The sequence below is a fragment of the Lynx canadensis genome, chromosome E2 (genome assembly GCF_007474595.2).
Source record: "Lynx canadensis isolate LIC74 chromosome E2, mLynCan4.pri.v2, whole genome shotgun sequence".
NCBI classification, from domain to species: Eukaryota; Metazoa; Chordata; class Mammalia; order Carnivora; family Felidae; genus Lynx; species Lynx canadensis.
In genome coordinates this window covers 13,593,495-13,617,148 of record NC_044317.1, presented here as the reverse complement: position 1 = coordinate 13,617,148, position 23,654 = coordinate 13,593,495, and the positions used below count along the sequence as shown (strand labels likewise).

Below are 23,654 nucleotides of genomic sequence, written 5' to 3'. Positions count from 1 at the left end.
CTGGGGGTTAGGATTTCAACATATGAATTTGGGGGGTGGGACACAACCTTTCAGATCATGGCAGTTGCTCACTGTGGCTTTCCCAGGAAGAAGTGCTGTTGCAAAGAATTTATTTTTTACTTCATGCTCAGCCTACACATCACCCACCTTTCCTTTTCTCCCTCTCACACATTGCACAGGAAGGTTTGCGAAGACATAGCACCTGCCTAGCAGCCTTCTGTGAAAGCCACTTGCTCTGCCTTCTAACCAGAGCTCAGAGACAGGAACAGGGGTTAGAGTCACTCCAGGAACCTCTGCATGCTGGGCCAACTGCTTCTCTCCACATCTGACAAATTTTCTTTCCAAATCAGTGGCTCCACCTTCACTTTATTTTCCCTTCAGATTTGGAAAAGCTTTCCCCAAGCTTCAATTTTCACTCCTGAACTACATCAACCATGTCTGTGTGGACTCAAATTTGCATCCAGTGATTCCCTTTGCAACCAAAAAAAAATTCTTTAATTAGTCCTTCATACATAATTTATGTACAGAAAAGCTTTAACCTATGCTAGAAGCTGTTCTCTAGACTTACAAGTATCTCTTCCACTACAAATCATTTTTAAGCAATTAAAAACTGTGACAGGACCTCAACAGCTAAATGTAAAATTTCACAATAATAAATAAAAATCAGAGGATAGAATATATTGGGCACATACTGTCCTTGAATAGACCTTTCTTTGGAGCTTCCCATTTTCTGTTCTAATAATGAATATGGTGGACAGTGGGGAGACAAGATTTTGATTAAAAAAAAAAAAGACTAGTTGATTTCTTAGGCCCTTTTCTGGAACTGACATGGTTTCATGTTCATTTATTTTGCTGTAAGAGGAACTTAGCTGTAGTGTTTTATTGGTGTGTTGAATTTTTGTAATTTCTATAGCCAGGAGGCATAGAGAACAATTTAAATTGAGTAATGAAAGTTTGCTTGTTATGGCTTATCTTTCAGGGTCATTTTTTCCCCCTCATGCAGGTATATGACTTCTTTGATACAGTCTTCTCAGAAATGAGCAAACCTATTGTACTAAAAGCCATTTGGTTTCTAACCTCGCCTTTGAAAAAACTCAGCATGCCCTGACCCCAAAATGTAACTTGTTCAACTGAAAATGTAAAACGCCAAACACCCCGTGAAAAGTACTCGGAAGCCGTCCTCATCAGTGCTGTCCTCCCCTGGCTCCTTTCTCCGCTGCACAGAGGGAGGGCCGGCCTTGTGGAAGAGCGGCTTTTCACCTTTATCTTTCCAGGTGACCTTATGCTCCAACACCGTGCAGAAATATGAGCTGGCCCTGGTGGTGGACGTGGAGGGCATCGGGGAAGAAGTGCTGGCGCTCCTAATCACAGCCAGGTATCACACTCACCTGCTTTCTCTCCTCCTGCGTCTCCCCTGAGCTGCCAGCCAGCAATGGCTGCCTCTCACGGAGGCAGCATGCCTGCAACCAGTTCTTGCTGCATTTGTTCTGCTTTCCTGGGAAAGCAAATCTGATATGGAATCTGATATTCAAATGATAAAGCTTTAAAACAGCAGGCACACACCTCTGGTGAGGATAAGAAAAGGGATGTGTGTGTGTGTGTGTGTGTGTGTGTGTGCGCGCGCGCGCGCGCGCGCACGTTTTGCAGCGTTAAGAATAATAGTGCTCCTTGGGGCGCCTGGGTGGCGCAGTCGGTTAAGCGTCCGACTTCAGCCAGGTCACGATCTCGCGGTCCGTGAGTTCGAGCCCCGCGTCGGGCTCTGGGCTGATGGCTCAGAGCCTGGAGCCTGTTTCCGATTCTGTGTCTCCCTCTCTCTCTGACCCTTCCCCGTTCATGCTCTGTCTCTCTCTGTCCCAAAAATAAATAAACGTTGAAAAAAAAAAAAAATTAAAAAAAAAAAAAAAAAAGAATAATAGTGCTCCCTAATGGTCTGACTTCCCATGTATGTAACTGAAAGGGTTCTACCAGGAAGAGGTGAACAGTTGCTGTTTTTCTTTACATTTTTTTTAATGTTTATTTTATTTTTGAGAGAGAGAGGCATAGCGTGAGCAGGGGAGGAGCAGAGAGAGAGAGGGAGACAGAATCTGAAGCAGGCTCCAGGCTCTGAGCTGTCAGCACAGAGCCCGACGTGGGGCTTGACCTGAGATCATGACCTGAGCCGAAGTTGGACACTTGAAGGACTGAGCCATCCAGGCACCCCATAAGTTGCTGTTTTTGTAATTTTTATCTTTAAATATAGTACTCCAGGGTTATGCCCAGAAAGAGTGGTGCTCACAGGCCTGCAGTGGAAGGTCCATTTAGCAAGACAGTTCTGCACCAGGACACTTACTATGACTTCAATGCAGGCTGCAAGCAGGCCTCCCGAATGAGGCTCTCTAACAACATAAACTCCTCAGCACCGTACCCACCTTCTCTCCATTTTAGTAGAGGCAGCAGTGGACTCTCAAGTCAGGTTAAGATCCTGGCTCTGCCATTTGTTGATTGTGTCTCCTTGACCAAGTTGGGGTCTTCCTAAGAGTGGAGTGTGATGCTAATGATGACAGTGATCCTGATTAAATAAATAAAATCGTGGGCCACACTCTTGCCAAAGCAAACAGGTGTCCAGGTCTGGGGCTTTAGAGGGTTTGTATGAAAATGCCATCTAAATGGAATTGAAAAAATTACTTAATAAAAGCCTGATAACATATCCATCTCTAGAGTTTAGGTCTCATGAATTTCAGATGTATCAGAAAGAACTTGAAGGTCAAGGCCTTGCCATGGTCTACTTAGTCCTTCCAAAGACCTAACTAATTGTTTTGCGTGTTTAAAAACAGCAAAAGCTCTTTCATCTGGTCCTTTCTATACCCAGGTTTAGCTTTTTTGTCTATGCTTGCATTTCTTTTCTGGGTGGGTTGATTCTGATACTTTCCCCTTTTCAGCCCCCTTTCCCTGCAGCTGTCAATGGGAAACCCTGAGTTAAAGAAAACAACAACAACAAACAACAACAACAACAACAGAGTCCTAAGAGGCTATGAGTTTCCTACCATGTGTACTCTGTGACCCAAGTGAAATACTCTAAGTCCTATCAGCCACAGTGTTTCAGGTAGTGAAGGGTTAGCTTTATGCAAGTCATCGGGTCAACTGACAGCTTCCATTCTAGCTAAAAATGAACACTCATCCCGTGCTAAACCTCAAATTTTGGGTTAACAAGACTCACTTTCATGTCATTATTTTTGGTGTAATCGGTAGGAACTGCTTGAAGACCCTCAACAAAAGAATTGCTTTCAGAACTTGCAGAGAGCCAGCCGTGACAGCTCGCAGTGCCCTCTACCACAGGTTAATCATCTCTGACTGAGCTCTCGCTCAGTGCAGTAGGCACTGTGCTGTGCTCTTCTCTCACGTTAGCTCCTGTATTTCCCACAACACTCGGAGTTAATTATGCTAATGTCAATCCCTAGAATTGCCTTCATTTTACCTAGGAGCAAAATGCAACTCCGGTAGGGAAAGCAACTTGCTCAAGGTTGTATTTGTTAAGGTCACTCTTTGAGCCTGGCTCTGATTCAGACGCCAGTGCTCCTCACCACGACACTATATTGTGACAGTGCAGCAAGGCAGGGAAGACTTTGAGATGTAGACACGAAATGAAACACAGATAACCTCATGATAGACCAACTGCACACACAGGGCTTCAACTCCTCCTCCCCTGCACCCCACTCTGCCTCCCCTCCCCTACCACACCCACCTTCGCGTTGAGCACCACTGTCACGGTGCCATTTCTGGGTTGAGCAGCTGCCCAAGCCTGATCCAAGACAGCTGTTCTGCCTAGGAATTAGAATTATTACCATAATTTAGATGGTGCAAACTGTAGCTCGTCCTCGGGGGACTCTGACTGGTCCAGAGTGTCACAGCTAGTTAGGACCCCATGCTGGTAGCATTGGCCCTATTTGCCTTGGAAACAGTTCCACTACCCTAAGGAACTTACACTGTGGGAGCCCCTTGGTAAAAGAAAGCCAAATATGAAAAACAATGGAAATGTTAGTCATTACTCATGGAAGACCGCTGTTTAAGGAGTCTTGCTTCTAGCCCTTTTTTGATTAAACAGTGGTGACTGGGGGCTAAGGGATAGGAATGACAGGAGAGAAGATTTAAAAATGATTAATGTAGTTATTAGAAAAAAAACCATGTGACAGTGACAAATGTGTTTAACTTGGGACTCTGCATTCTCCATCTGTAAACAAGCTCTCTATCCTTTTGAATTCTTTAATGGGTCTTTCCTTTGAGCAGGTGTATTGTACCTACCCTCCACATGGTGAACACAGAGGTGGACTTTGGGCGCTGCTTCCTGAAGTACCCCTATGAGAAAACGGTCCAGCTTGTCAATCACGATGACCTCCCAGGATGCTATGAGGTTCTACCTCAGGTGACTTACTTTATCCTTTTTCAGTGTTGATTTTTCTTCAGTTGGATTCCATCAATGAGAAAGAGAAATCCTTCTAAAGAGCCATATTCCTGAACACATGACCTTCTGTAATTCTGATTTTGAACCCTGGGATAAAACGGGCATGGGGTCATAAAGCCACAGCTGGATTGCCACCTGCATGATCGAGCAGCTGCAGGTGTAAACAGTTCTTAATTTCCCAGGGAAATTGCCTTTGATAAAGAAAGGCAAGGGTCAATTAAGCCAACATGCAGAAGTCTCACCTACAAATAATTGCCTATGAATTAATCAGTCGTGGGAAATGAGGCAGAGCTAAGAGTTTTCATTTATGGCTATGGCTGTGACTTTAACAGCATCGCTAAAGTACAGTAATGCAGTATTTATAAATGGACTTGTTGAACTAGAAGGCTAGAGACACTACAAAAAGAAAAAATGAAGTTGCCTTCTAATGTTCTATGAATGGATCTGTCCACATGTCACTACACCCAGCTAGGTGGGGCACTGAGCAATTAAGCACATATGGGTTAAAGAGTCAAAAAGACCTACATAGACTAAAGTAATGGAAGGTCACTAATAGGATGCAATTTACCAAGAATGCATTTGGGTTTAAAACTCTATTGTTCTATAAGGACAGTACTCTAATAAAAATTCATGTCAAAAAAAAAAAATCCCAAAAACAAGTCAGATGGGGGTTTTATTTAACTACAGTTTCAAAATGTCTTCAAAGACCAGTATGGAGGCCTCAGAACCAAGGCAGGTTAGGGTGTATAAGAGAAACACTGTGATCAGCTAAAGGAAGGAGATAGCTACTGCTCAAGGCAGTACCAGGTTTTGTCTTCAGATATTGACACTGTATTTTTTTAGTGGAAACATGAGAAAAAAATCACATGTGAAGTAACCAGAATGGCAATCAACATCATCTGGAAATCCAAGTTATATGAGGAGCACAGTGTTTAATTGGGAACAGGAAAGCCTTAACTAGGAAAAATAGCCACCCTTCCCTTCAAAGGGCTATTATACAGAAGAGGAAATTAGAACTATTGTATAGGCTTCTCTGAGACAAAACCAGAAACCAAGGGTTGGGTTGATGGGAGACAACATTTCTAACTTTTAGACGATCAACAATGGAACAGGCTAGCCTTGAGTATTGTATGATCATCTCAAGAACTTAGAGCACAGTTTACTTACATCTGGGGTAATGAGGAAGCTTTTTCCGCACAGGCGGGCTTGGAAACGGGTGAGGCACTTGCAATGAGCACAGAATTTGGTTGGCGGGGGGAGCCAAAAAACTCAGGAATCAAGATAAATCATATTTTCATGTCACATTTTAAAAATCAAAATTAATGCAAAATAGTTCATAAAAAAATCAAGATAATAGATAAAGGCAGAATCAGCTGATTTTCCCTTTTGCTTCAGGTTCCAGTAAGGCTGGGCAGAGCATTGCTACATAGGCAAGATGTGTTAGATTAGGCCATGTTAGGCCAGCCCAGGTGTACGAAGACCATGGGGGTCCCTGGACAGGTGAAATCTGTATGTTCTGTCTTTCTCCAACAGCTAAGGTTTCCCAGAATTACCCAAACTTATTTGGTCGTGAGATTTTTTTTTAATGTTTATTTATTTATTTTTTAGAGAGAGAGAGAGCCACACACATGAGCGGGGAGGGACAGAGAAGAAGAATCCCAAGCAGGCTTCTGGCTGCTAGCATAGAGACTGACATGGGGCTCGATCTCACAGACCATGAGACTGTGACCGGAGCTGAAATCAAGAGTCAGATGCTCAACCGACTGAGTCACCCAAGCACCCCCATCTAGCTAAAGTTTTATTTGTTGCTGTTGTTCCATAAAAGCGAGTAATATAGGGGCGCCTGGGTGGCTCAGTGGGTTAAGCGTCCGACTTCAGTTCACGTCACGATCTCACAGTCCGTGAGTTTGAGCCCCACATCAGGCTCTGTGCTGACAACTCAGAGCCTGGCGCCTGCTTCAGATTCTGTGCCTCCCTCTCTCTCTGCCCCTCCCCTGCTCATGCTCTGTCTCTCTCTGTCTCAAAAATAAAATAATAAAATAAAATAAAAACATTAAAAAAAAAGCTAGTAATATGCTGCAGAGCAAGGTTCTAAAGGACATACATTGTTAAACACTGGATAACATTCATTCATTCACCTATCTATTTTGCCATTTAAAAAACATGTAGTGAGCATATGTGTTGGGCCAGCAATCGCGCCAGCAGAGGCCCAGGTCATGCCCTAGGAAGTTGACAGCCCATGGAACAGATGGACACAGATAGTACATGCTATGGAGAAGGACGGTAGGATGCCCCCTAGGGACAGAGGAAACACCCTTACTCTAGAGCACGAAGGATACCTGTGGGTATTCAGGATAAATGTGCAGGTCCATTGAAGGGAGAGGGCATTCCAGAGTGTTGGAAGTAGGAAGCAGTATCATGTGTTCAGGAAAATCCGATGGTCCCTGTTGACAGAGCGTAAAGGGACCAGGTGGTGGAGGACGTGGAGGGCCAGGTGAAGGAATTTGGCCATGGGAAGCTGTTCCCATGAACTAATTCACACTGTGGATAATTTCTGCATCTTGCTGGGTTGTGCACTTTGGATTGGGGCCTTCTGCACACCCTGCTTCCCTTTAGCAGAATTGAGGTGCTGATCCCCATTTACTTGCCTGAATGATGACATCCTCCTAAAGAACCTGCATGGACTTGGGGCAACACCTGTTTCAAAATAATCTAATATGCTGTTTATTTTGTGCCTTGCCAGGGGCTTGCTTATCCTTCCAGCTTGTCTCTCCCACCAGGTACATGAAGACATGCCGGCCGTGTTTCTCTCCAGTCCCACCCCATGTGGAGTCATCCCCCCCCACAGCACCATTCACATACCTCTGGCCCTGGAGACCCAGGTCACTGGGGAATATAGGTCCATAGTTTACATCTCAACCTTTGGGAGCCCGGACCCCCCTATGGTGAGAGCCAGTTTTCAGACTTACGTTTAAAATTGCTGTATATCTTGCATATTCCATGTCTGCATATCCTCTGCTTTCTCGCAATTCTAGAGTTGTACATTTTCACTCTGCAGTGGCAAAGTACGAGTGTTGTGTTACTTCGGGAACTTATCTTCAGATCCATTGAGAAGTAGTGCTGTTTTATAGCATTTGTTCTTTTTAATTCCTTATTCATTCTATTTTATTTTTTTTTAATTTTTAAGTTTTCTACAATTTATTTTTATGTGTTCAATTAAATAATTTTTTTATTTAAAAAAGTTTTATTTTATTTAAAATTTTTTTCATTAAAAAAAATTTTAATTCCAATATAGTTAACATATAGTGTCATATGAGTTTCAGGTGTACAATGCAGTGATTCAACAAATCTATATATTACTCCATGCTCGTCATAAGTGCGCTCTTAATCCCTTCACCTATTTCACCATTTCTCCCCTCACCCCCCACCTCTCCTCTGGTAACCATCTGTTTTCTCCCTTTGTTTTTTTTTACTTCTTAAATCCACACATGAATGAAATTGTATAGTATTTGTCTTTGACTGACTGACTTATTTTGTTTAGTATTATACTCTCTAGATCCATCCATGTTGTCATAAATGGCAAGATTGCATTCCTTTTTATGGCTATGTATTGTATTCCATTTATGGTATTTTATATATGTGTGTGTGTGTGTGTGTGTGTGTGTGTGTGTGTGTGTGTGGAATTTTCTTGTCTACAGCAATACATCCATCCATGTTGTCACATATGGTAAGATTTCATTCTTTTTTATGGCTGAATAATACCTTGTGTGTGTGTATATATATATACACACATGCACACACACACATATATATGGTATTACATATACATATATATATATATATACATATATATATTTATGGAATTTTCTTGTCAATAGCAGTTGTTCTTAAACTCCTATGAGGAGTTTCTCACACACACAGACATGCCTGGCCCCTTTCCAGTCCTATTAAATCAGAATCTCTGAGGGGAGAGCAGATCTGTGTGTTTAACATCCTCCTCAGTTGTTCCTGGTACAAAGCTGACTATCACTCGCTTGCTGCATGTGGACTCTGAGAGTGGTTTCAGTCACTGCTCACTGGATCTTTCCTGTATATTGACTGGACTCATAGCTCAAATTAACCTACTGAAGCTTTGAGAAGTGACCTCTCTCCAAGTGTGGGAAGAAGGAGACACGGAAAGCTGTCTGCTGCCTGGGCTGAATCAAAGGGTGAATCTTGAATCTTGAAGGAGGTTCCCCAATAGGCAATGAATCCCTAGACATTCTGAATGCTTAGAGAGGAGAATATATTCTGCTTTTATCTCTTCCACGTAAGATGCCATAGATAAGCCACCTGACTTAGAAAGCAACATCACAGAGTCAGCCCAACCCAAAAGGTGCCACCAGTCCAGCCACCTTCCCTACACAGATGCAGCCCATGAAAAGGTTGCTTGCTGAGCAGGTGGCACTTCATGAAAGAAGAAAGTCCCCCTTCCTCAGGCAGACACAGTGCCTGGATGAAGGCACAGGGCTGGGGTAACAGAGCAAGGTGGATTTCAGTCCCCAACCTCCACCGCTGTGTCCAATGGGCAGTCCTGTTGTGCCACTAGTAAGCAATAGAATGGGGGCTCCATCCAGCCACTTCTGACTCTGAAGTGTCAGTCCTTAAGCCCACTCTGAGTGTTCTCGAGGCTGGTGTGCTGGCTGGCATGTAGAGGACCATTTTTCTCATTTCCCCACAGTGCACGACTTGGGCTGACCAGGGAAGCCAATCATCCTTCTTGGGGAGGAATTCCAGGCTGGATTCATGGGTCTGACCAGCATGGCCATCTCTGGGTCACTCTGACCACAGAGTACAGGGATAAAGAATGACAGATCTCATAAGCACCCTTTTGTGCCCCTGCTCTTTATAAAAGAGATGGCCAGAATCTTCTGTTTCAAGTGATCTTTGAAGCCAGCTGTTTTCAGCTATCTTCATGTTCCTTCTCTTGTGTGGAACACAGGTATGTCACTTAAAGAGCATCGGAGAAGGCCCAGTTATCTATGTACATCCCACTCAAGTTGATTTTGGCAATATCTACGTCCTGAAGGACTCCTCGAGGATTCTCAACCTATCTAACCAGTCCTTCATCCCCGCGTTATTTCAGGCACGCATGGTGAGTAAGTAGATGGCTGGGCCATCATATGATGAAATTACAGCTTTGTCTCTATCTTATAGGCAGTGGTCCTATTTTTGCAAAATGACTTTGAAAGAAATGGATCAGCAGGACTAGAGATGTATATGGTTCAATTGCATTAAATTATGTCATTTTCATCCCCAATTGCTCTTTATTATAATCCTTTTGTTGACTAAGAAACACAATATGTATATAGTTTGGTAATCAATATATCTACTCTAGTTTTGGGAAGATGCTTCAAAGATCTTCTCACTGAACTGTACCTAAGCCTAGCCTTTCACCTCCAGAAAACACCTTTTAAATGTCTCTGTAACTGAAAATGCCTTTTTATCTTGAATTTGAACAATTTTGGCCACAAATATGTTAGTATGCTTATTCTCTCTTCCTTTTAAAAAGCAGTATTTTGACATAGCTTATAAGGATGTTTGAAATACAGCAAGATAATATTCGCCGAAAGTAGAAATTAAAGACAACAGCAAAACAAAGATAAATACAAAAATAGATATATAATAGTCCTAGAAATGAGTCTGTCTTGTGTCTCTGTATTTTATAATGATATTTAGATCTGCTAGCCTCCTATAAGCTCATTTTTTAACAGAGATAATACCAATTTTTGCAGAATGTAGGGATTTCTAGTCAGCAATTGAAAATATGTTTGGTTTTAGAAGATTTTTTTATTTAAATATAAATTTTTAAATAGCACAGCCCTTCTCCTATCCCCAAATTATTGACATTTGAATGAATACTAACACTTGGTTTCAGCATGTGTCAGATAGTTCTGAAAAATCAATTATTAATTTTCTCAAAGTCACTATTAGAAGGAACAGGATCACAGTTTTCTGCTGACATGTGGCAGCTCCTCAGAGTCATTGGTCCCAATTAGCATTCATTTATCATGATCATTATTCCTTTTTATTATCATTTGTCATTACTCCTCATAAAGGCAGCCATTTCCTGTGCAGTCACTGCTCTTTTTAGCCTGAGGTTCAGACACAACTCCACGCTTGTCCCAGTGCCTTATGGATCTTGTGTGGAGAATAATGTTTAATGATACTTTAAAAACCTACAGAAAAGACCTCTTTGCTAGTCTTTATCCAGTGAGTTAGTTGATGTGCTTGCTGGAAAACATGGGGTGTTGCCCAGAAAGTGCTGCTCTCCGTGTAGTTGTGTACATGCAGGGTTCACAGTGGAGAGACAGAGAGGCAGCCGAGTTGTCAAGGACAATGAGAGGTGGCTCAGGAGGGTGCTGGCAGATTACAGAAGCTGAAAAAGGACAGAGACGACAAGAATGCTTAGGTACCAGTGGAGCAACCACCGACCTGCTCATTTTCAGATAACTCCAGATTTCACTTTTTATGTTACCCTTAGATACATTTAAGAACCAAAAAAGCACATCAAGGTTCTGTTGTTTTTTCCTAATATACTTTACATATTGAATGACCCGGCTGGTTGTTAAAATGAGACTCTTTCTTTTCCACGAAGGCTTCATGATTCCATCTTTTGATTCTTTAATATCATCTTAAAACAGCAAGCTCCAGTTCCAAGGAGCCAAACGTGTGATATTAGTGGTCTGCTGTAGAATGTGTTTTTCCTGCAATCCTTTTCTGGAAAACTGGTGTTTATTGAGTTGGTTGTCCTTGCAGCATAGAGGTACTTCAACTGTAATTCTCATGGCTGAAGATTAAACTCCTTTCATATTTCAGCTGGAGTTTTGAGGGATATTGTAGTCAATAAACACTATATGTGTTAATATTATAGGAATTGAATGACACTAACTTGAAAGTTAACTACAGTGGGAAGAAATTTCAACTTGATGTACAGTACTGAAACTGCAAATTCATTCTCACAGAAATTCCCAGGCATTAGGAAAAGTTTCAATTAATAGTTGTTTTTTCTCCATCTAAGCCTAGAGCTCAGTACCCAGGTTAGCGGTGGTCACATACTTGTTGCATTTAATTTCTCACTCAGAAAAAAGCAGGGCAACGGCACATTCTTCATTTCTTCTGTTATTACTATGAATTCAGGTCCGAAAGTTCTCTTTTCCCGCTGGATGCCCTGACAGGAGGGGTCATCATCTCTCCTCTTTTGGCTGTCAGTGAATGGTGAATGTCAGCTCTCACCACATGCTGCTCTCACCACATGCTGCACCCACTTAACCTCAGCCTTGAGCCTTTGTCACACTCAGCCTTGTGCGTGGCCTGCACATCTCGGCAACCCCTGTGATTAGCTTCTCCCTGGGCAAGAAGCATGCTTGTTATCAGCTGGAGGGTCAGGGGATGGGAAGCTGGAAGCCCATCTTCACCGTTCTGTTGGGAAGATAAACGACACTTAGATTGATCTTGAATTTCTCAGAAATAAATGCTGGGGGCACCTCAGTCGGTCAAGCATCTGGCTCTTGACTTCTTGACTTCGGCTCAGTTCGTGATCTCACACTTTGTGAGATCAAGCCCTGCTTTGGGCTCTGCGCTAACAGAATGGAGCCTGCTTGAGATTCTTTCTCCCTCTCTCTCCGCCCCTTCCCCACTCTCTTGCCCTCTCTCTTGTTCTCTCTCTCTCAAAATAAATAAACAAACAAACAAACAAACAAACAAACATTTAACAAAAAAAGAGAAAGAAATGCTGTACCAGAAAAATGATTAAAAAGCCTGAAATTTCTTAGTATAATATGGAGTGAAGACAGTGAAGATTTTATTTTTTCTGTTTCAGTAAAGTATAAAAAAACAAAACAAAAAAGTTGATCAGTAAAAGCAGACTGTTCTGTGACCTGGAGCAGTTAAGTCTCCTTTGCTCTGGAATGCCAGAAATACCAGACTCCCCTAAAGGTTCCCCGTGGCTGATTTATTTGGATTTAAGCTGAAGGTCTCAAAACAACAGAGTAAGTCACCTCCAGTTTGGAGGGTTAAAAAACATCAGAATGTGAGAGCAGAGCAGAGGAAGGCTGTTTGGGCAAGAGTGTATGGGCCCGGCTCATACACACAGCGCTCCTTGGGTGACAGCACAAAAGAGGGCAAGAATATGATAGGACCTCAGCCCTGGGCTAGAAGATAGAGAGTCCTTCTTTGCATGGGTGCCCCTTGCTAGACAGAGAAAGCGCATTGCTCAGCACTTATCTGGAAACATTTGGAACCCGTTCAACCTAGGGGAACTGTTAACTTGAGAACTTGCATACAGATGTTAGTGACACCTTGGGATTCAGCTGGTGCTAAAGCATTTCGCGGGGGCCTTCTGCCTCTGTGATCTGTGGGAGAGACCATTTTAGTTAGACCTTTAGAGTTTCTAGGATCCAGGAAACAAGAATTCTGATGCCTGAGTCAAGCATGGTTCCTTTTAAACATTTATTTTGTTGGTCACTTGCCAGAGCCATTCACGGTGATACAGCATCCCGGGAATCTTTGGGCTTTCACATCTCCTTCAGACCCTAAGCCATTGGGGTATTCCCTTGTGTAAGTAGGGATGCCCTTTCTATATTTCCTTGTTTGTGTGCTCCTTGTTTGTCTCCTGCAAATGACAAGGGTCTCCGCTTTGAATTCCTAGCACCTAGCAGCAGGCTTGGACATATGATGATGATGGTATGATGGAATTAATTATAACTGATGTTTATTTTGTTCTATTTGCCACTTTATGTTCAGTATTTCACTTATCATAACTCTCTGAGAGAAATATGTTATAGTGCCCATTTTAAGGAGGTAGAAACAGAGGCACAGACAGGTTAAATAAATTGGCACAAAAAACATCTAAGTGGCAAAATATTCAGTTCACATATGTAAATGTGTGTAGAAGTTCTTCACTACCATAGCTCTTAGAAGAGTTTAAATACAAAATTATGACCTATTGTAGCAAAATAAATAGAAAAACTCAGAAGGAGATTGGCAGGCATTTCATATCCAGTGAGACTGTTGGTGCTGGACCCTGTCCATTTTAGGACATAGTGGAATTGTAGCCATTCTGGAGAGCTTGTTTATTTATTTGTTTGTTTGTTTGTTTGTTTGTTTTGAGAGAGATAGACTGAGGGAGCATGCACAAGCTGGGGAGAAGGGCAGAGGGGAGAGAGAGAGAGAGAGAGAGAGAGAGAGAGAGAGAGAGAGCATCTCAAGCAGGCTCCACACTCAGCACAGAGCCCAACACAGGGTTCAATCCCATGACCCTGGGATCATGACTTGAACTGAAATCAGGAGTCAGCTGCTCAACCAACTGAGCCACCCAGGTATCCCTGGGGATCTTATTTTTAACTTGTGACAACTGGTTTGTTAAAATCTATAGATATACCTTATATACTACACCATCCTGAAATACCTGAAGGTCATAATGGATCTAGAATTTCGTCCTCCTTTGGGGAACTTAATGTAGTAGGGAATTAGTGCTAGAGAGATTTCTAATGGACAGACTAATTGTCCAAGGCTTTTTGATTGATGATTATTAAGATATCACACCCCAGGGGCGCCTGGGTGACTCAGTCGGTTGAGCATCCAACTCTTGTATTCAGCTCAAGTCATGATCTCGTGGTTCATGAGATTGAGCCCCACATTGGGTTCCGTGCTTTCAGTGCAGAGCCTACTTGGGATCTCTCTCTCCCTCTCCCTCTGGCTCTCTCTCAAAATAAATAAATAAACTTAAAAAAAAAAGATACCATATCCCATAATGTGTGTGTGAAGAGAAGAGAGAATGAGCTTTTTCTCAGCTTTTAAATAGCTTTTGTTGTATTCCATTTATCTACCCCCGATTCAATATCCCTGGTGTCTTAAATGGTGGAGCGTAATGATAACAGTCATAGCTAACATTATTATGTACCAAGTACTGTTCTAAGTTTTTCATGTGTATTATTTTATATAATCTCAAGGACTTGACTGCATGGGTATGAGGCACAGGGATGATGAATAAGTTGTCCAAATTTGCATGACTATAAAATGAACACTAGAGCTATACTGCTATAATTAGTCTGGATATCTATTAGGGTTCCTTTTATGTCCTTTAGTAAAGGCTTATTCATCCTTTGTCATCTCTTCTGAGTTTCTTCCTGTGAATGGTACCTTCTAATTAGATGTTAACCATGTATAGGAACTCTGTTGAATTATGTGTATCCGTCTATATCAGTCTTCAATCTTGCTACACATCTGTTAATTAGTTCTAATTGTTGGTAAACCCTCATGTGCAGACTTCCTTTCCAGTCCTTACACCTTGCTTCTTATTCTTGGCTTATCACATTAGATAGGATCCTCAACGTAATATTGAAAAGTAAAGTAAGTTAAAGTGAGCATCTCTGTCTTATCCCTGACTTTAATGAATAAGCTTCAAATGTTTCACTTTAAGCTAATATCTTCCACGGATTTTTGATAAATACCTATGTCACATTCAGGAAGTTCCCATCTATTCCTCTTCTCATATCATGAACATGTACTAAAACTTAATGTGTTTCCTGTGTCCATTCAAATGATATGATTTTCTTCTTCTGTTAGTACAATGAATTAAGTTAATAGACTTTCTGGTTGTAAATCACCTTTACATTCTTGGGATGACTCTAATCAGTTATAATGTTATTTGAGTACACTACTGATACGATTGCTATCATATTATTTAGATTTTTGCATCTTTTTGTTAACAATTTTTTTTACATTGTGTTTTTCTGGTTGTGGTATCAAGAATATTGTATTCTTACACTATGAGTTAGCTTTTCCTCTTTTGAATCTTTGAAAAGATCTTTACATAATCTATACAAAGAAGTAGTAAAGAAATTTTAACTAGCATGCAAGAAATAGTAAGGAAATTTCAACTAATGATTTATTTTCTATAATGGTTATTTAGATTTTAATTTTTCTAGAAATTTTTCATTTTATCTAAATTTGCAAATGTATTGGCATAAAATTATTCCACTGTTTTTATGATTTAAAAATGTCCATGTACTAATTTCTGCTCTTAGTTTTACCATTTTTTTCTACATTCCTTACAATTATTTTGTTCTTCTTCAAGTACCTTAAACTGGAATGTTTAACAATATTTTAAATATTAGTTTAATCATGTATTTAAAGTTTATAAATATTCTCTTTATGTAACACTTTAGCTCCATAGCAATCATCTTTATTTGCAATGCTTTTTTATAAATATTTGGTAGACTTTACTGTGATTTTCTTTTTAATATGTGAGTTATATATGGTTGTATATTTTTAATTTTTTACATTTCCATTTTGTATGGAAATTTAATAGATAACTTTAAACTGTAATGAAATTGAAACACATGGTTTGTGTGACACATAGTCTTTGAATTTGTGCTTTGGGATACAGTGCTATGGTTGGTTTTGATAAATATTTCATATGATCTTAAAAAAGAATATAGCCTCTCTAGTGATTGAGTGTGACAGACTAATCATCCATCTGTGTGTTTGTATTAGATCAAGCTTATTGAGTGTATTGTTTAAATCTTTTACAGCCTTACTAATTATCTGTATGATATAACAGTTTCCTATAGATTTTATCTAAGTCTTCCACTTTTCCATTTCTCCTTGTACTTACATCAATTTTTTCTCCATGTATTTCAAGGCTATGTTAGTAGGTACATATAAATTCATGACTTTTATTTCTCCTTGGCATATTATTCCTTTTTTTATAATATATTGTCCATCTTAATTCCTGTATATACTTTCTGACTTAAATTATGTTTTACCCGATAGTTAGCATTTGCCTGGTATATCTTTCTATTCCTTTATTTTCATATTTGTGTGTGTGTGTGTGTGTGTGTGTGTAATTTGTTTTGTACGTTAACAAAATCTCTTTTAAATAGCATGTGACTACATTTTTAAAAATCTGTTGATAGACTCAGTCTTTTAATTGACAAGTATCTTGGTGTCATATTATTGCTGTAATATATTTATTATAGTTCTAGAAGACATTAGTCTAAATGTTTTGATAAAAGACTGTGTACTTTTTTAAGATTCTGGAGAAGAATCTGATTCCTTGCCTTTTATAGCTTCTGGAGACCACCTGCATTCCTTGGCTTGTGGCCTCTTCCTCCATCTTCAAAGCCACCAGCGTACCATCTTTTCTACTCCCTGACATCTGTTTCCATCCCTATATCTCTCTCTGACTCTGACCCTCTTGCCTCTTTCATATAAGGATATTTCATATGAGGATATTTCAAAATCGTTAATCACATCTAAAAGTCCCTTTTGTCATGTGAGGCAACATATTCATAGATATCAGAGGTTAGGACATGGACATCTTTGAAGGCCCATTATTCAACTTACCATACCAAGATTTTAAAAAATTTATTGTGATTGTTGACGTATATGAACTCACTTCTACCCTATCATTTCCTGTATACTATGCTGTTTTTTCCTTCTTTATTTCTTTTTTTGCTTTGTATTGGATTGGTGAATTTTCTCCAAGCCCTCCTCCAACCTCTACTACCTCTCATACATTTTTCCTATATTCGTTTGAAAGCTATAGAACTTATTTATTTAAGTAGCTCTCCTCACATTGTTAAGAAATAAATCATATCTTTTTCTAACACTAATGAAATAATTTAGTAACTTTGTCCTCCTCAAGAATAAGACGAGGACCCCATCACACATTTATTATCTCTTGATCTTTCCCCACTTCCGTAATATTTTTATTATTATGTAGAATTTTGGATCTTCTCATCTTTACCACAAAGTTGTTGGTTTTAGTCAGTTGGTAGTTTTCTACTCACTAGTTACCAAAATAGTTTGGTGATTTTTCTTTATTCTTTTTTTCCCCTTGTATCTCTCTGCTTCCTACTTGGTTTATATTTCTTCTTGCTAAATTATATCCTTCTAGGTTCTGTGCTAGAGGTCTTATTGTTTATGTATATTTGACTGTATCTTGATTTCACCTTCACTCTTGCATGATAGTTTAGCTGAGTATGAAATTCTATTTTACAAGTTTTTATTTCTTTGAAGATTGATCTCTGGCACCAATAAAATTCCATTGCTAGCCTGATTATTGTTAGTTGCTGATAAAATTTCATTGTTAGTATAATTATTACTCCTTTTTAGGTAATTTGTTTTTTTCACAAGGTACTTTTAAGGTACTTTAGATTTCTCTTTAATGCATCAAAAGATTTGACCCTTCTAAATACTGGAAAGTTTTTGTCATTATCTCCTCAAATATTTCTTGTTTTCCAATCCTTCTATTTCTCCTACTTTGAGAAACACACACACACACACACACACACACACACACACACACACACAAACACACATGCATTCCACCACAATTCTACATGTCTATTTTTATTTTTCATCCATATCTTTCATCTCTTTATCTCTGTGCTGCCTCCTATGCTCCAGCTTACAAATTCTGTTTTTGATTTTGGCAAATGTAAAGTTTATCTCATTTAATTTTTTAGTTTAATTTGACTATATTTTTCAATTCCAAGATTTATAATTGATTATTCATAACAACTATTCTTGATTAATATCTGTTTTTGTTTCTAATACTTGTTTTATATATATTATCCTACTCTGTATATCTTTGAGGATCTCAAAAACATTTTCTAATCAATTTCAGTTAGTTCTATTGATTGCTCAAGAATGAATTCAATAGCTGATTGTTTCCAAATATCCTTCTTAGCATTTAGAATTTTAATGATAGATTAATCTGGTGTGAAGTATATTTTTCCTAATTCTCAGTAGTCTTACCTCCCTGTCTAACATTTTTACATTTGCCTTCACCTTGGACAAATATCACTAGTCCAGAATCAGGTGTTGAGCCTTTTTTTTCCTGTGGGGATATTGGAAAAATCACAGATTCAGTCATTACACTTGACAGTGGCTTACATAGGGCCTGTTTGTATGACAGCTTTTACTTCACCACCACCACTGGCACACGTCTGTGTGTAGACTATTACCTTGGGAAGATCACAGTTTTGTTCGGCATCCTTTCAAATGCAGGGAAGCTCTTTTGGCTGGGAACCCTGGAACCCTTACTTCCTGAAGGATCTTTTTGGTTTTCAGTTTTACCCCTCAAGCTTTTACTGATTTCAGGACCTACAGCCTAGGATGTCTGTGGCTTCAGGACCTTCTTATTGCTTCTGTTACACACAATGTTAATTTTGTTTTTGAGTATAACTAAGCCTGGTTCTTCCTTGTTTCAAAATATTATTTCTTTTTTTTCTGTGTGTTAGAGTGAAAGGCATGCTTTAAAGCTTGAACTCACTGATTTATAGTCCATCCTCTTAACTAATTTTTATAGTGCTTTATAAACTATCAGTGAGTACTTACAAAAGAGTGGTGAAATGTGTCTTCACTTGACATAAGAGAGCAGAATTCTTATATCTTTGCCCTAGCTATGAAAAATCTATAAAATAAACTCACAAGAATAGGTAAATAAGAGAATAACATTCTGGTTTATCATGGTGGGCATCTTTTCTTTAACACATAAATGTCACAGCCGTTCCAAAATGGATTCTTCTTTTCCTGAACCATTGCAAGAGACTCATTCAGTGATGAGAGGATACCAGTGACAATAATATCAAGAGGCTTGCAGAAGCAAAGGTTTGTGCTTGGCAGAGAGCTGTGAGCCTCTTACCCCAACTCTTACTTGAGACTTCTTTTACTTTGGCAAAGCTAAATGCAAAACCCAGAAGATGGATTCCAGTAGGTCATATTGATTATAAACCACACTGAGAAAAAGAAAGCTGTAGATGAATGTTAGGTAACATGATGGGTCAGCACCTTCCCTGAATTTAGAAATACAGCTCTACTGATTGAATATGATTAGTTTAAGTGTAAGCTAAACCAGAATGGAAGGAGGAGTTTTTGTTCCCTTGTCATTAAAGGGCTATCTAGAAAATAAAAGAAAAATATATTAGTTTCTTGCATGCTTTGCAAGACTTTCCATCTTCATTTTGCCTGTCCCAGCTATTAATTAGCTTTAGCAAACTGTTTTTTCTAATTAATTATTATTCAGTCATACAGTTAATACTTGTCACCACAGAGGGAGATTAAGGTAAACTTGCTTTATATGGATCAGATGTGGTTTTTTTCCAAATTCCACCTTCTCTCCTCCATAAAAATTTATAACTACTGGGGCACCTGGGTGGCGCAGTCGGTTAAGCGTCCGACTTCAACCAGGTCACGATCTCGCAGTCCGGGAGTTCGAGCCCCGCATCAGGCTCTGGGCTGATGGCTCAGAGCCTGGAGCCTGTTTCCGATTCTGTGTCTCCCTCTCTCTCTGCCCCTCCCCCGTTCATGCTCTGTCTCTCTCTGTCCCAAAAATAAATAAACGTTGAAAAAAAAAATTTAAAAAAATTTATAACTACTTCCCCATTACCAGCATCATCATCTAGCCAATTGTTATGCACTAAATGTTTGTGTCCCTCCAAAATTCATATATTGAAATCATCCCCCCCAATATGATGATATAAGGAGATGAGGGGTTTGGGAGGTAATTAGGTCATGAAGGTAGAGTCCTCATAAATGTGATTGGCATCCTTATAAAAGAGACCCCAGAGAGCTCTCACCTTTTCTATCATGTGAGGATACAATGAGAAAAATGGCCATCTGCAACCTGGAGGAGGGCTCTCACCAAAACCTGACCATATTGACACTCTGATCTCAGACTTCCACCCTCTAGAACTATGAGAAATAAATTTCTGTTTTTTATAAACCACCCAGTCTTTGGTATTCTTTAGAAAAACCTTAACTAACTAAGATACCAACCAATGTCACTATTAAGGGATGGCTATCATTGTCGTTATCAACTGAAGAATCTATTCTGATTGTGCACTGACAGTAGACAGTCATATTCAATAATAGGCTAGTATAAAATGAAATAAACACTTTTATACAATTAACAAAGATAAGAAGATATGCATTAAGTAGTATGGTGTAAAGGTTTATTAATAGTATGAAATCCCCAACACACGTATGTTGAAATTATATGATGTTTATCAGGGAGAAAATCATAACTTTTTACTACTCTCATTTCATCTTCCTTGTCACAAGCACAAGGACAGAGACTGGAGGGGCATATATGACATGGTGGAGCTCTCCATAGGATGGCAGTTGGGGTATGTCTTTTTTAATGTCATTTGTGATGAAATTGTTTATGCAGCAATAAGTCTCATACTTTAGAAGAGAAAATTCCCCTCTGGGATGTTAGAACATTAAATCGGGATGTATTTGAGAGGTAAGGGAAGTATTATCTGAGAGCAGGCATGGTCATGTGTCACACACAGTTGTCTTACATGTGGTATTCACTCAACAAAGAGTTGCTTAGTATATGAGTGTTGAAGTAGTATTCTGTACTATCAAGAGTAAGGATGTTGGGAATCAGACAGATCTGGAATGAAGTCCTAACTCTACACACATGAACTCTGGGAAAATTATTTAACCTTTATAAGACTTTGGTTCCTTGCCTTTAAATGGAACTAAAAATGGCATCTAGAAGATTAAACATGTTAATATATAGAGAGAGTGCCTGGCGAAAAATAAGCATTTGGCATTCAATAAATGCTAGTTTTGACTATTAATGTTGAGAGACAAAAACATCTAGGTGAAATGACTTGTGGTAAGACTTAAATCTTTATGACACTATATCTTAAGATATTTTATATATTTTTCCTTAGATAAAAAAGAAAAAAACAAATAAGGTACACTCAGAGGACCTAAGGATTCAAACTAACTGATCCATATAGTACAGAGCTCTATGAAATGGTAGTTCTGATGCCGCCTTTTTCCTCACTCTTTGCTTGGTTCTCTAAATTTTTGACATGAAGCCACCTTGTAAAGTAGAAAATATTTGTATTAATGAATAAATATATGTTCTTCCACATCAAAGAAAAGGTTTATTGGAAAATAAGTTTCTATTTAGAAATGTCAACTTCAATACTTTTCTGATTCTCTATATCCTTGGAGCTTATTTATTCATTTAATTGTATAGATGCTCCCTGGAACCTGTGTAAATCATGTCTACATGCTCAGGAGCTGTCTTCTTTCCTTTTACTTAACTATCTTCATGCCTTGTGTTTGATCTGACACCTTTCACTGAGTTTTGAGAAGGCAATGACTTTCAGAAAGAACATTAAAGTCCTTGTTCAAAGATATATCCTAGTAGCCTGAAAAGATTCTTGGTACATATTACTTAAAAGCAATGTAAATTACGTATACCTGCTTTCCTCATGCAACCAAACTTAGCTGGCCTTAAAATTCTTATAGACTTTTTCCCCCACAAACAGGGAAATCAAGAGGTAGGGCTATTATTTGACCCCTAGTAAGTCTCAGCAGATCAGTGACCAAGTGCTTCCTATTCAATCTATTATGCCAAACTACTTCCCTCTAATAATGAGGAGAAAATCTTAGCAAAACATAAAAAATTGTGAATTTAAAGGAATTAGAGAGCAACAAAACCAGTGACAAAAAGAAACAGGAAACAAAGAGATATATGCTCAGCATTTGGTACTATTTTTTCCTATGTAGTTCCAGCAGAGGTTGAAAAACTGAAAAGAAGGGCACCTGGATGGCTCAGTTAGTAGAGTGTACAACTCTTGATCTTGGGGTTGTGAGTTTGAGGCCCATGTTGGGTGTAGAGATTACTTAAAAACGAAATCTTAAAAAAAAAAAAAAGAAAACTGAAAAGAACATTCATAAAAGGCACTGGCCTATGAAAATAAAAATTGAAATCAGGACTGGCTAAAGAGATAAAAATTGGAGGACATACTTGGTAAAAGTCTCAGCCTTTCGGGTAGGACTCTGAAAAGCTACACCCTGGGAACAAAGGTAAAGTAGTACAGATCCTCATTTTAAAACATTTTAATCTCTTAACTGGATAAAGGACATCTAGAAATGCTAGTTCTCCCCACATCTTTCTTAGAGGCAAATATATATTACTCTCATCAAAGAAAGAAAACATTATTTTAAGATTCAAAGTATTTTGTGTATCTACAGTTTTTGTGTACAGCATCCAACAGTTAATTTTAAAATAACCAGGCATACAAGGAGATAAGACTACTGAATAGAAAACTACAATATACTTAATGCGCTCCAGGAACTAAAAGGCAAAATTTAAAACTTTGGTAGAGATATGCAAAGTATAAAAGAGAACGAATAGAAATGAAGACCTAAAAAATACAATTGAAATTAGGGACTCAATAAATGGGTTTAATGGCCTATTAGATATAGATGAAGAGAGAATTGTGGAAGTGGAAGATAGGTCAGAAGAAACTACCCAAAATTCAATGCAGAGAGATAAAAGGATGAAAAATGTAGAAGAGTTGGTCAAACAAACAAATACACACAAGGAGTATAGTTATTGGAGTACCAGAAGGAGAGAAGAGAATGGAGCAGAAGAGATAATGGCCAGGACATAAAACCAGATTTAAAAAGCATTATAAACAGAAAGCAAGATAAATATAAAGAAAACCACATCTAAACACAATATGGTAAGATTACTTAAGACCAAAGAGTAGATATTAAAGGTAGCCAGAAACAAAAAGACAGTTTATCTTAAAAGGAATATTAGTAAACTGGCTGCTGACTTCTCAGGCATTGCTGAGAGCAGGATGCCAGTGTGAAAATAAGAGGACTACAAGAAAGTCTTAATACTGAAAGGTAGTGCTCCAATCCCCTTCTCCCTCAATCCCCAGAACATGGGCAGAAGTTTGGAATATTCTCAGGGCAATTTCACCAGCCACAAGGAAAGGCAGAAATAAACTGATAGTTGGGCTCTAAAATATCTGGGGCCCTTAGCTGACTGCTTCCCAAGCACATAACAGTTTTAGTGCTTCACTCTTAAATGTAAGTACTTAACTTTAAGCTGCACCAAGAAAGCCTGTAATGCAGAAGCAAGAAACTAGAAAACATAAAATAGAGAACTTGGAGGAAACAAAGGCAATACAGTGAGAAGAATCTCAGGAAAATAAAAGATGACTATGACTTTGCGCCCATGAACAAGAACAGGATGTTAGTTTAAAAAAAAGAGCAACAAAAGTGTGCTCATAAAAGTTAAAAATACAATCACGTAAATTAAAATTTTGATAAAAGAATCGAAAATAAAATTGAGAAGCTATCAGAGAGTAGAACAACATGAGAAAAAGCTAGAAATGAGGGG

General features: G+C 39.0%; 1 protein-coding gene across 4 annotated transcripts in view; it reads left to right on the top strand.

The window, feature by feature from the left end:
* HYDIN (HYDIN axonemal central pair apparatus protein) overlaps positions 1 to 23,654 on the top strand; it is a 378,288-nt gene that overhangs the window by 162,696 nt on the left and 191,938 nt on the right. For all 4 annotated transcript variants that reach the window (XM_032591379.1, XM_030298918.1, XM_032591380.1 and 1 more), the window contains exons 15-18: positions 1,275 to 1,375; positions 4,264 to 4,399; positions 7,219 to 7,383; positions 9,420 to 9,572. In XM_032591379.1, the coding sequence (XP_032447270.1) occupies positions 1,275 to 1,375; positions 4,264 to 4,399; positions 7,219 to 7,383; positions 9,420 to 9,572 (555 nt within the window). The remainder of the gene's footprint in view (positions 1 to 1,274; positions 1,376 to 4,263; positions 4,400 to 7,218; positions 7,384 to 9,419; positions 9,573 to 23,654) is intronic.